Source organism: Paramormyrops kingsleyae, chromosome 5, assembly GCF_048594095.1.
Source record: "Paramormyrops kingsleyae isolate MSU_618 chromosome 5, PKINGS_0.4, whole genome shotgun sequence".
NCBI lineage: Eukaryota > Metazoa > Chordata > Actinopteri > Osteoglossiformes > Mormyridae > Paramormyrops > Paramormyrops kingsleyae.
The window spans coordinates 29,247,937-29,260,901 of NC_132801.1; the positions used below are offsets into that span (position 1 = coordinate 29,247,937).

The 12,965-nt window shown below is 47.2% G+C and overlaps 1 protein-coding gene across 4 annotated transcripts in view; it reads left to right on the top strand.

Annotated features, from left to right (window-relative positions):
• The window catches only part of LOC111845554 (axin-1-like), a 38,293-nt gene extending 26,247 nt beyond the window's left edge, over positions 1-12,046 (top strand). For all 4 annotated transcript variants that reach the window (XM_023815057.2, XM_023815059.2, XM_023815056.2 and 1 more), the window contains 8 exons: positions 1,655-1,795; positions 3,923-4,019; positions 4,959-5,096; positions 6,568-7,064; positions 7,152-7,316; positions 7,503-7,751; positions 8,831-8,980; positions 9,513-12,046. In XM_023815057.2, the coding sequence (XP_023670825.2) occupies positions 1,655-1,795; positions 3,923-4,019; positions 4,959-5,096; positions 6,568-7,064; positions 7,152-7,316; positions 7,503-7,751; positions 8,831-8,980; positions 9,513-9,639 (1,564 nt within the window). In that variant the 3' untranslated portion in view covers positions 9,640-12,046. The remainder of the gene's footprint in view (positions 1-1,654; positions 1,796-3,922; positions 4,020-4,958; positions 5,097-6,567; positions 7,065-7,151; positions 7,317-7,502; positions 7,752-8,830; positions 8,981-9,512) is intronic.
• The last annotated feature ends 919 nt before the right edge of the window (positions 12,047-12,965 follow it).

Consider the following 12,965-nt stretch of genomic DNA (forward strand, 5'->3'; position numbering starts at 1 on the left):
GAGCGAGAATAGTTTGTATCTTGTTGACATGGAGATTAGTCTTGCTGACAACAATCCACAAAACAAGACTGTTTAATACATTTGTGGTGATAAGGGTGTCTCATTGTATTGTTTTAGGTTCATTTAGCATTTTCTGAGAAAATGCATTTTTTCACACTCCTGAAATAACTGATTTTTCTAGATATGCATCTTCTTTATTTGACAGTGACGATATACATACACACATAGTCCTTGTATTCAAATTTATATATATACATGTCCGCTAGGTATTTCTCAATTTTGGACTAACTTTATCCAGGTTTACAGTTATCTCAGGGCTGTGGTATCTGAAGCCAGTCAGTCATTAGCGACTCACAAGCTCAGCAATGTCTCTGTTAACTGCACCCTAACCCATTGTTGTCTTGAGTCATCAGGAAGTCTCATCCTGCCAGTAAACATGAGACGATAGACTGTCGTCTGATGCTGCATGCTTGCTTTGTAGTGTGTGATCGAAGACACCCTGTGCTTTACGTTTCAGCTTTTTTCAGCTCCCGTTATATCAGGTAACTTGTTTTGTAAAAATGACCCGTCGCAGTAATCCTGCATCAGCGGCCTCTGGACGGACCAGCAGACGTGGTGTTGGAAGCTGGGCCTGAACTCAGCTGAACTGGCAGATTGTACAGTCACTGGTCTCTCAGAATTTCTGACGGCCTTTCTCTCTTCTGAGAATTAAGCCATTGTTATATCAAGAAAGGATATCAAGCCTTTCTTTTTGTTATAAAAGTCGCAGTGTAAATGTAGAATGCATGTGCGATTAAGCAGCAGTCTACCTCATTGCCGGTGTATAATTTCAGACCTTAGACACCGTAAGGTTAAATTTTAATATTGTATGTAATTTGGTTGAGGATAGGAAAGTTAAAATAAAATACTCACTGCTTTCCACTTCATTCCCTTTACGCTTTGTAGCTATCTGGCGTGCTTTTAGTGTTTTTACAGTTCCAAGCAGAGAGGAATGGCTCTCTGAGTCGACAGCATTCGTCATTACCCTGTGTCCTTGGTGGAAGCGGGTCCTGACGGTATCGTGGCTGTCCGGTAAACTGCACGCTTCTGCGAAGCTAAGCAGCAGCCCCTTTTGCTTTAGTTTACAAATGCTTTTCATCATAATTATAAAATAATTTCCAAATATGGTGTTCCTACGGGGACACCTTGAGGAAAATTGCTGTAATGCATCTTGACTACCTTAGTGATCACATAATCAAGAAAATAAAAATTTAAATGAAGGTAATCTACTTATGTATTTCATGTCAGCAGTGGGAAAGCCTTTCTAATACTAGAAGTAATTACTGGCAGAGCTTTTTGAAATGTAGAATAACAGGGCGAATTGCGGGGGGGTTGTGAGGCTGCTGTTTCCCCTGGTTGTGTCCGTGTGTCTTACATGCCCTTTACGTCAGGTTTGTCTGAATGTCCCCCTGCTCCAAACAGGCTCTGGAAAAGCTTTTTTCCTTGTGAATGTCTGTGGTATCAAAGACGGAACGGAAACATGGCAGCCAAACGGGCTTGTTAAACGTGCTGGCGGACCCGGAGATGAATGTGCTTCACCGTTGAAAGAGCGCGACGTGCGGTGGAGCGCGGCCGCCTGCTCCTCACGGCCGTGTGTCTTCTCGCCCGTCCCCAGGCACGCCACGTGGAGGGGACCCATCAACCCGTACTACATGAACACGGGCTACGCCCGGGCCCCCGCCACCAGCGCCAACGACAGCGAGCAGCAGAGCATGTCCAGCGACGCCGACACCATCTCGCTGACCGACAGCAGCCTGTACGTATCTCTCCAGGGCGAGACCCACTGCGGCCCCCGTTTCTCCCGCTCCGATGCAATGGCTCAAAAGGAGCCTTACAGCTAATAGTCATTTTTTTCTGAAATATGTTTATTAAATACATAAATTAGTCATAGATTTAGAAAATCTATTTTCCCGTCATAATTTAGAAATAGCAACAACAACAAAAAAGGTCCTAGAATACAAACATGAAATCGTTATGCAAACATTGAATACTTTATGATGAAAATGGCACTTTAAAGGGAACTGGATCTAAAGGCTCACCATTATTTATTTATTTTTCTTACGGGCGGGGGGGTTACGAGGTTTATGTGCAAAATAATCACAATGATTGGGAAATATTTGGATCAGATTCAGACTGAAAGATCACACCAGTATCATTTCATTTCGCATGTGTGGAATAGGTTTGGCGGCACTGAATTACTCACATTGCCAGATCTGATGTCTGTGATCTGCATTGTAATCTTTATACAAGGTGATGCCGCATCCCTCCTCTTTGTCAGTGAATTTGCTGCTTTGAATTTACCCTCTCTATGAAGTGTGATGTGTAAATAAAGTTGCCTTGCCTCCAGTGCAATTCATACAACACTTAATATTAGAAAACTTTTCATTGGCACGTATCTTGCCAGCATTTCAGAAACTAAAGTGACAGTCTGTACCTCTTGTCACTGGCAGGTTTTCACTGTCCATGTAAAGGGGACTGGAGTGGAGTGGTTTTAGGGCAATTTGCATACAATGATGAAATGTACGGCTTTAAAGTACGACTTTGTTTCCTTCGTTTGTACCAAAGAGCCTTTGAAAAGGATATTATTCACACACGTGAATATGTGTATACTTATAGCTATTTAACTGTAAAACTACTTTGTATAAAACCGAAATGTCTTTATTAGACTCATCCTGAGGTTTATTTAGTTTTTTTTTTCCATATTAAATCAACATAAATTAAAGAAGTTCATCCTCACATGCTTTGAGGATGCCGAATCTAAATTATGAATTATGTAAACGTCGGCAAAAACATTTCTTCTTTTATGTCTGAAAATACAAAAATGTAAAAAAACGTTTTGACATTGATTCGTTATCTAGCCTTGGCTAATTAGAATATTTATAAGAGATCGCAGATCAATAAAATGCTGAGGAATGGGGGGGTCGATACATCTCTACATGTTCAGGACCTGATGATGCATTACCTATTTTTTTTATCGATTGTTTAGATACGGTGAAGAATGCTGGGCGGGCTGATGACACGCTGCTGAATTTTATCATAATTTACTGTGGAGCATTATGGGAAAATGTCAATAGAAGCTTGATGCTTGAAGATGTACACTCGGGCCTTCCAAGATAACTATTGATCTCTGCTCCGCATTGATTTTTTTTTTCCACTTTTCAGTAAGAAATTTTCTGTAGGCTGTAAATCTTCTTTGAAAAGTTTTGCAGCATAAAGTGTATTGTGTGTGTGTGTGTGTGTGTGTGTTTTTTTCATAGCTCGTTTTCTTTTCCTGCAGTTTCTTCCTGACCATAGGACTTTATTTGGCAGCTACTCGTCCCTGTAGTGGCACACCTCAACAGTGTTTCCTTTGAACGAGTGGAGTCGGGATGAGCTTCCAGGGACCGTTTGGTGGGGCGGGGGGGGCGAGTTCAGAGATGGCACCCGGGGATCGAGCTGGAGTGACATCAAAGGCTCTCTGGTGGGACGAGAACGTGTTTGAGGCAGTATAGATTAGAGCCCATTATCAGCCGTTTACCACAGACCGGTCGACAGTGAAGTCCAAGCCATCTAGACTCACCCCCTCCGAACGGAACAGACCAGAACAGGACCCCGCAGAGAAATACGGCCCTATTGAAGCGATGCCCGCTAGCTGCAGCGTTATCGCCAAACGCAGTGGCGCCCTCTGCAGCCCGTAGAGATTATCCACAGGGCCCGCTAATAAGCTTTCGTGTGTATCGGGTTTTATCAAAAGGGTGTTTCCGGTGTGCTGCGCGACACCGAACGGCACACCTGTAAATCTCTGAGAGCCAGCAGGTGGCGCTGCACACACTCCTTGCGCCCCGACGGCAAACGGAGCGTGACGTGACTGAGCCTGTCTCTCTGTCTGCCCCCCCCCCCCCAGGGATGGGATTTCACCCTACAGGTACCGCAAGCCGAATCGACGGGAGATGCAGGAGAGCGCCAAAACCAATGGGCGTGTGCCCCTACCTCACATCCCTGTAAGTGTCAGTATGGTACTGCCCTGGAACGAGCAGGATCTTAGTGTCCAGGTGTATTTGTGGGAGGGGACAGAGGTAGGCAGACGGTCCGCCTCCCTGAATGGTCCTGTCTGATTGGAGCTTTGAGCTGTCAGTTTAAGGGAGAGGTGGCCATGTCATATTTTGTGATTTGTGATTGTGTCCCCCCCCGCCCCCCCCCCCCTCTGTTTTAACCATGAGTGCAGAAATTGGAGGCTTTAGTTTATCTCGGTATCTTGTGAGAATTTGCTTTTCTATTTGTAACTTTGGTAACTTTTTCTTTCTGGAAAATCTGCAAAAAAAAAAAAAAAAGAACTTTCGTTAAACAGTTTAAAAGGCATTTCACACTGGCTGCAATGTAAAAGCTGGATGTTGACTCAATCGTTTGAAAATGATAAAAGACATTCTTTGGCTGTTATCCTCTTCTCAATCCACATTTTCAGATCAGTCTTCTGAGAATTATGTACTCTAGCCATCTGTGTTTGTTTGGTATTTTTATAATATATATAATTATGGCTGAATGTAGCTTAATAAGCAGCGGAAACAGGCCATAGACTCACACCTTGATATTGTGTGTAGAATAGGTGTGGATCAGACCAAACCAGGTCATTCTTACTGACCTATTAGGACCCTCTGGTTCACATTCCCTTATTGTGAAGCCTAATTATACACTGATCGAAAAGATGGTGTCGATCATGCCATTGACATTAAGCTGGCAGGAGCATGTGATTGGCTAAGGGTGCATCGAGGTTAAAACCTGGGGCCCAAGAGGTATGCTAACTCACATGTTAGCATTATGCTAGTTTGATGTGCTGGTCTCTCTGTAAGTAATAAGATTAGCATCAGAGGGAGGGGTTTAAGGGTTTGTGTGTTTCCACTTAAGAGTGCCCCCTGTCTCCCCCCCCCCCCCCCCCGCCGCAGCGCACGCAGCGGATGCCGAAGGACGTCCACGTCGACCCAGATAAATTTGCGGCAGAGCTGATCAGCCGGCTGGAGTGTGTGCTGAGGGAGAGGGAGGCGCAGGAGAAGCTGGAGGAGCGTCTCCGGAGGGTGCGGCAGGTACACACTTATGCCTACGCACCCCCCACACCTCCTGCAGTCCATGGATGAAAAGAAACAGCCGAAGCATGCCGAACCAAAAAAGCTTTAAAAAACCGGCACTGTGTCAATGACATTCATAAGAGTGCTGTTGTGATGTAGTGCAGTTTGTGTGTTTGCATGTTCGGCTCCCTGCTTATCCGCCCGCATACCCAGCAGCCCCCGCCTGTGTTGAGACCCCCGCAGGTGGAGCTGTTCGCCGGCTGGTCATTCGGTAATGGGCTTGTTTGAAGTCTGCCGAGGCGTGAAGAGAAAGCCAGCCGGCTCCTCAAATAGATATCACGCTACAGAAGCTGCCCGTTAAGTCCCCGGGCAGGTCGATTACGCCACTGGGCCCCGGGGCCCGTAATCGGCAGCCTGCTTCCCCTCCGTTGCCTTAATCAACCAGACCTTCATTACCTGTTACTGTTCCTTTAATATCTCGGACGTTTTCCCCCCTTTATAGGATTTAACAGTTAGCTGTAGTTTCCTTTGTTTTGTACTTAGCATCTGCGGTGGGGGTGGGGGTGTAGCCCCTGACTGCTCTGCGAGGTACTCGGCTGTCCCGAGAAGCTCATTACCTTCTGGCTAAGTGCAGTTGTGGCTTTTTGGCTCCCTTCTGCAACACTGGCTGCGGCAGCGCAGAGCGACCTGGCCGGCTGGCCCCTTTGAGACCCGGGCGCAGACTGGGGGTGGGGGGGGGGGGGGCAGCACAGCAGATCTCCCGGTGGTTTTAATGTGCCTTTAACCTGTAACGGGAGCGAGTGCGTGATCCGGCCCGTTCGCGCGGCCGCCTGTCGCGGGGTAAACACAGCCACCTCCGTTTGGGCTCCGCTTCTGATGAAATGGAGCAGGCTGGGTAATGATGTGCTCACAGTGAGAAGGGTGCTGACCGCACCTCCACAGCCCCTGGGCGCTGGAGCTCACACATCAGTCGCCCGGCTTCACTCTGGCTTCTCAAATGACAAGCAGACACTGGCTAGACCCTGGCTGTAGCTCTGGAGCCGGACTCATAATCCAGGGCCTTCCAGGGCTCGCATACATTACTACCTGAAAACAGCCCCAATGTGGACCTCATTTTTCTTTCTCTCCTGGACAAGAGTAATGATATGCTAGTGCATGTTAATTGTATGTGGAACAGTGACCTCTAGTGGTAGGACTTCTTTCATGGACTGCAGCTCAGTGCCTCATACCTCCATGGTTGGGGGTTTGATTCGTATCTCCTCTGTGTGTGTGTGTGTGTGTGGAGTTTGGGCTTTTCTCCATTAGTGAGGTATCTGCAGGAAACTCACAGAAATCCATGCAGTTTGGTCAATTGGTGACTTTAAATTGCCCATAGAGTGTGTGCATACACGTCTTGGTGAGATAGCGCCCCGTCCAGGGCATCTCCTGCATGACAGATGGATGATTAAATAGATCGATGTATTAATGAATTATTATTTGTTGATTGAAGGAGGAGGAAGGTGATGAGGCTGACATCTCCACAGCGCCCTCTCTGGTCAGCCACAAGACTGCAGCAGGTTCCCAGCACTATGGCACCCGGTACTGCGAGACCACGTACAACGTGGTCCAGCTACGAGATGCCCACGAGGAGGATCCCGAGTCCATCCTGGACGAGCACGTGCAGCGTGTCATGAAGACGCCAAGCTGCCAGTCGCCGGGCAACGGGCGCTACTCGCCCAAGACGCGCTCGCCGGACGGGCTTCCGGGACCCGGGAAGCACCCGGCTAAGTGCGGGCCGAAGCCGGAGCCGGCGGGGGTTTACCACCACAAGCACGCATATCACGGGCACCACGGGGGCGGCGTGAAACCCAAAGACCACGGCGACCCCGAGGCCCCGCAGAGGAGCACCCTCTCCTGGAACCTGGAGCCACATCACTACGCAGGCAGGCCGCGCTTCCCCGACAGCTCGGGGCCGGCCCCGGGACCCCTGGACCCTCTCGCACACAGGTGAGCCCCACATCCCCTGCTCACCTTCCTCCCCGGTGCCCCCTAGTGGGCTTTTTGGGTCGACTTACGACACGTACGTCCCTACAGTGGCAAGGGTGGTGCGCCGACGAAGAGGGCGTCAAAGAAGGCAGAACCAGGGGTGGGCTTGGAGGCCCTGATGACCACAGACGACCTGGGGAGGAACCAGAAGATCATGCAGTGGATGATGGAGGGGGAGAAAGAGGCAGGCCGCCAGAAGAGGTCCCCCTATGGGTACGTCAGTCAAGCCCCCCCCCCCCGTCAGTTGTGGGGTCAAGCTTTCAGATTCTGTGTTGCATGGCATTAATGTCACTTTCTGACTGCTTGAATGGCTCACATTAGAGTATTAAATTACGTCAGAAGTGATGCAGTTCTGGCAGGTCTGGTTTTTTAATTTCCTGGTCCTGGTTTGGCTTTCAGGAGTATCGCTGGGGCCAAGAAAGGTCAGGGCCATGATGCGTCGCGGGTGGGATCAGTGGAGCGCCCTGGGGCCATCTACCCCTGGGTCAGCACGCAGCTCTGGAACGGCGCCCAGCCTTCGCACCCCTTCATCCAGGACCCAACCATGCCCCCCAACCCGGCACCCAACCCCCTCACCCAGCTGGAGGAGGCTCGCCGGCGGCTTGAGGAGGAGAGGAAGAAGCAGGGTGCTGCACAGTTGAAGCCGAGGTGAGGTCATGGGGCTCACGCCGCTGCCAGGGGCGCCCCCTGCTGGACAGGGAGCCACATAACCATCCTGGGTTGAATCTCAGGATCCCCACTGTCGCCTACTCTGCTGTAGCAGGAATCCTGAGGGGACGTCGGCTGTGGCGTTTTGTCCGATTATTCAAAAGGCTACTTCACGAGACCGAAGACTCGACAGATGGCAGTAGGAAGGCTGATTTACGAGATCCCGTCGTGTTCACACTGTGCCTGTAATCTCACGCACAAACGCTTTTGGTTACAATGCAAAGTCAAGGGAAGGGAGGACCTGGCATCAGATTACAGACATTTACGCGTCATATTTCCATTCTTATTTGCTAGGCACCTTAAGAGAAAACGACACTTTCAGATACAGATGACGGACATGGAAAATACCGACAGGCAAAATGAGAAATCTGAGTATGCAAATGATGGGATTTTGCTTAGCTTGTATTTTGTGACACTGGTAGGTTTTTACGACCAGCTGCATTAATAACATTCATAAGAGCGCTGTTGTGATTTAGGATGTTCGCCCCTCTCTCTCGCCTGCGTACCCAGCAGCCCCTGCTCCCCCCTTCCCCCGCCTACTTCGGGGTATGCAGCCGTCATGGTGATCAGTCCTGAGTGAGAGTTGGGCTTTCGGAGGCCTGCTGTGGATTCTGTGGGGTGGAGCTGGGGTACTCCCAGGGCGAGCGTTAATGCCGTAACGATGAAAGCGAGGCGGGCCGGACACTCCGGGAGGCTCTGTCTCTGACATTGCCCCCCCCCAGCGGTGTGATCACGGCGAGGTGGGGAGGAGCGTGTCGCCCGCCGTCAGGACAGCACACTCTCTCGCCGGCATTAAAGGCAGCGGCGGCTGACAGCAGCTGCTGAAATACGACGGGGCTCCTGACTGATGCTGTTGGCGTCTCTTTGAAGGGATTTCAAAGGATTTACAGCTGAGCACGTGTTGGGTTTACAGAGCAAGGTCACGGGCGGCGATCTAAGGAAGAACGCGAGGCTGCCTGGCAGGGCGGCGCGACGAGCCCATGCGGGACTGACGCGTCTTTCGGCCATTTGTCTTCCAGGCACAAGGCGGCGAAGAAGCCAGCATGCGAAAACATCACGGTGGCTTATTACTTCTGCGGGGAGCCCATCCCGTACAGGACGTCGGTCAAGGGCCGGGTCGTCACCCTCGGCCAGTTCAAGGAGCTGCTCACTAAGAAGGGGCTGTACAGGTATGCCGGGGAATCGTGGATTTTCATTGGGATTAAGTGTATATACACCGTTTGGCCAAAAAGTATGTGGACACCCCTTTTATATTAAAGGGAATGGCTTACTGAGCCACACCCGTTACTGACACAGGTGCATAATTAAGCACACAGTCACGCATTCTCCTGCAACAATTATTAGCATCAGATTTGATTGGTTATGCAGAAGAGGCTAGTGAAAACATCTGGAAGCAAATTCAGCTGCGAAGTGGCAGCAACACAAACAGAAAGGGACCTGATCACCCAACATCAATACCCAACCAGAATGGCAGTAAATCTCACCAGCAATGTTACAACATCTGATGGAAGACTTTTTCCGAAGAGCTGAGGCTATTATAACAACAATGACTGAACCATGTTTTTATTAATGTCTTTGGTTTCGGAAAGACCTGTTGCTGTGTCCGCATACGTTTGGCCACAGTGTGTCGGGTAGACTGTAGTAAAATGAAAGGTTTGTAATTAAGGCGATATCGGTCTAATTGAGAGTGGTGTTTCACAGATATTATTTTAAGAAAGTGAGCGACGAGTTTGACTGCGGCGTCGTATTCGAGGAGGTACGTGATGACGACGCCGTCCTGCCCATCTTCGAGGAGAAGATCATCGGGAAGGTGGAGAAGATCGACTGAGAGGCTTCAGTCGCTCATGGAGACGGGGAGCCGGAAACGGCTCAGAGGGACGCAGGGAGGCGGGCATGTGAAGGGAGAGCGGGGACGTCACTGACTCACTGCCGGCGCGTCTCCCACGTGAAGCACAGGAGCGAGAGGTGGCTTTTGCAACATCTGAAAAACATAATCTCCCCGCCCCCTTCCTGGGGTCCCTCCTGGCCAATCAGTGCTGAGAACACAAATGGTGCTTTGACACATAGAAGCTGCACAGTGGTGCAGGGTGGAAGACTGGAAGTTAAAATAGGATGCCGGAAACTTCCACTGGCATTTGTCAGACTTTAACTGTAATGTAGCATTGTAAAGGTGTATTAGACAAAATGTACTATGAATCTGTACAAAAGCTGCATATTTTTGATATTGTGTCATAGAAGGGAAATAGCCTTTTTAATGTAATTATTATAATGTAATTTTGATATGCACAGGTACTAAATTTACCAGATATGTATAGTCAGTCTAAAAAGTTATTCTGTATTTATAAAATTATTTTATAAGAAAAAAATTGCTTTAAACTCCAAGCATTTAACGGACGAGATACTGTTCCATTTCCTGATAACTGTTCTTGGCTGGGTCGCTTCTCTCGGGCATTCAGACCCCTCGTGATGTACCTGTTTGTTTTTCCCCATCGTCGTTGTGCTTAACATGAGGAATCGGCTCGGAGTCGCCGGCTGCTCACTGCGGATAACGGTGACACGCTTCTCCTGGAGTGGACTTCAGTCGTGAAGATGGTTCCGGCTGTCAGATCGAGTGAAGCCAGACTATATGTCACCTCTCCGGAGGCGGCGGCTGACAGACCCGCTACCTCGGGATCGCCATTATATCTGTTTACACGGCAGTCTGCTCGGTGCGTGTGTGCGTCTCTCTCTCTAAAACGGACGGAAAGCGTCAGCAAAAGTCATGAAACCATGGATGACACAAACCTGTTCAAATGAAACAAGTCCAGGCAAAAGAAAACTAAACTGTCAAATATGTTGCTTAGAGAAGTATGGAATGGAGAAAATTAATCCCATTTTAAAATACCCCTTGACAATTAAGGGTGTACTTAACAAGACTTTTAAAGGGTAATCTACAGAAGTTGGGTGGGTTAACATGTCCTTTAGTATGATAGCAATTGAAGCAAAATCTAGCTTTTTTCCGCGTGTAATATAACAAGTTTCCATGGGGTGGTTTACCTACAATTCCCAGTATGCATTTCACCTTCGCCACTTGCCCCCGTCTCCTGGCAGCGCAGATCCCAGAGATTGGCGTGAATATCCTATTATGTTTGATTTGGGAAAACGGAAGCACGATAAGGTGGCTGAAATTCACCTTCAGATGATTTTGTAGGATTATTGTCTTGGGGTGAAATTGCCGTTTGCTAATGCTTAAAATGATAGGTATCTTTCTGTGATGGAGCACTGAGAAAAAGACATTTCTGATTTTATCACGTACAAGATTCAGGTTTACATTGTACTTTGGCAGACTTAAGGAAGAACTTAAACGTACATCATTCTCAACATATTGTGGCTGAATCCAGGTGCCTGGTAGTATTTTAGTCCTTAAAATTTGTACCTTTAATATAAATCTCTACTTTTTGCTGGATCGTGGAAATGCCAAAGAGCATGATATACAATAGAGATTAAATATTTGTATTCTTTTTTTATTTTAAAGGTATTTTACTACTTCATACAGTAGTGGCTTCACAATTGTGTGTGCGTGTGTGTTTTGTCTCTCATTTTCAAGGTTATGAAGTTGTGCAAAATGTAATGTGTATTTAATTCTGGAAAACATGAACACGTTTTCCTAAATTACGAAGGGGAAAAATAGGCCTAATGGAAATGCTTAAATCTGAACTGCTGGATGTACCTACGTGCTATATTCTCACCAACAGCGTCCCGCCAAATGTTATTTTTGTATTTATTCTCGCACTCATATGCAGTACTTCGGGATCTTAAATAGTATTAGGACGTGAACGGAAGCCGGTGTGTCCGTCCTGAAATTGCATTTGCTGTGTTTACCAGGATCCTCTCTGAAATAAAATGGTAAAGCATTTACTGTGGAACTCCCCTCTCCTCCCACAAAATGAAATCTCCTAGTTTTAATAAGTTAGTATATTATATAAATGTCTATCACAGAGTGCCTTTTCGATTTCGATGCATTCTCTTGTCTGTTTTCGATTTCCCAATGTCGAAGGTTTACTTCCATCCAGGGACTAGTGTCGTCGTTTGGCATTTCATTATGGTTAGTATGACTGTGTAAATATGTATATTTTCATACGTGTCCTCGGCCAGCTGAACATCAGAATGTTTAATGCCCTGATCGTATTCCAACGTGCTGATTTGTACAGTTGTCTTTTAAAAGGTACTTGGACAATAAAGGCGATAAAATAAAACACATTATGCATGTGATTTCTTGCTGGGATATCGTAATTAAGATGTTATATGGTTTATACTTTGTAAAAGCAGATTTATTACAATACATTGTACATGCATTATATATGTTATACATGACACGAGAGACCATCTGTAACATCAGCTGCGCTCCGATTAATTTAATTGGAGCGATTTAGTGGGGATTCATTTATTAAAATATAGTATTAAAAATCGAGTGAAAGAGCAGAAAATGCCTGGTGAAATGACACAACACTGGTCGTGGTGCACCGAGTATGTGTGCGACAAATATCGTTTGGCGTTAGTATTACATCATCGGTTGAGCTGGACTGGGCTGATCATTGGCATTGACTGTAAACATGGGCTGTACATGCACTGTTGCAAGGATAAAAAAAGAAAAAGACGCAGTAAAGATTATTTTATTGTGAAGTTAAACATGAAATGACTTTTCGTTTTATAATGTGCTTATCATCCTAAATTATAAATAAATATAAATATGTGACTGTCGCTTTAAAAACACTGATATGTTGGAAGCTTCTGTTTCACAACGAAGGCCGGGTCGGATTGTAGTCGTAACTGGGCTCGTATGAGGCCCTGCTACAGGTTTCGTGGCCCTAAATTATCCCACACGGCCAATGGGGGCAGTAATACACAGAGGATAATGGAAATATGTTAGGAAATGAAAAGAAAGCGACAAAGGAGGTGATGATAATGATGATACCAATTATTATAGTAATTGTGATACTTTATTTGCCATTGAACAAGCACAAGTATAGCTACGTTGGAAATCTTTAGTTTTTACATATACCGTCTTGGTTTACACACATACACACATACACAGGTGAGAGCGAAGTTTGGGTAATTACTCTCCACAGCCGATGGGGGCAGCAACGCCCGCATGAGACCGGAAATAAATCCGGA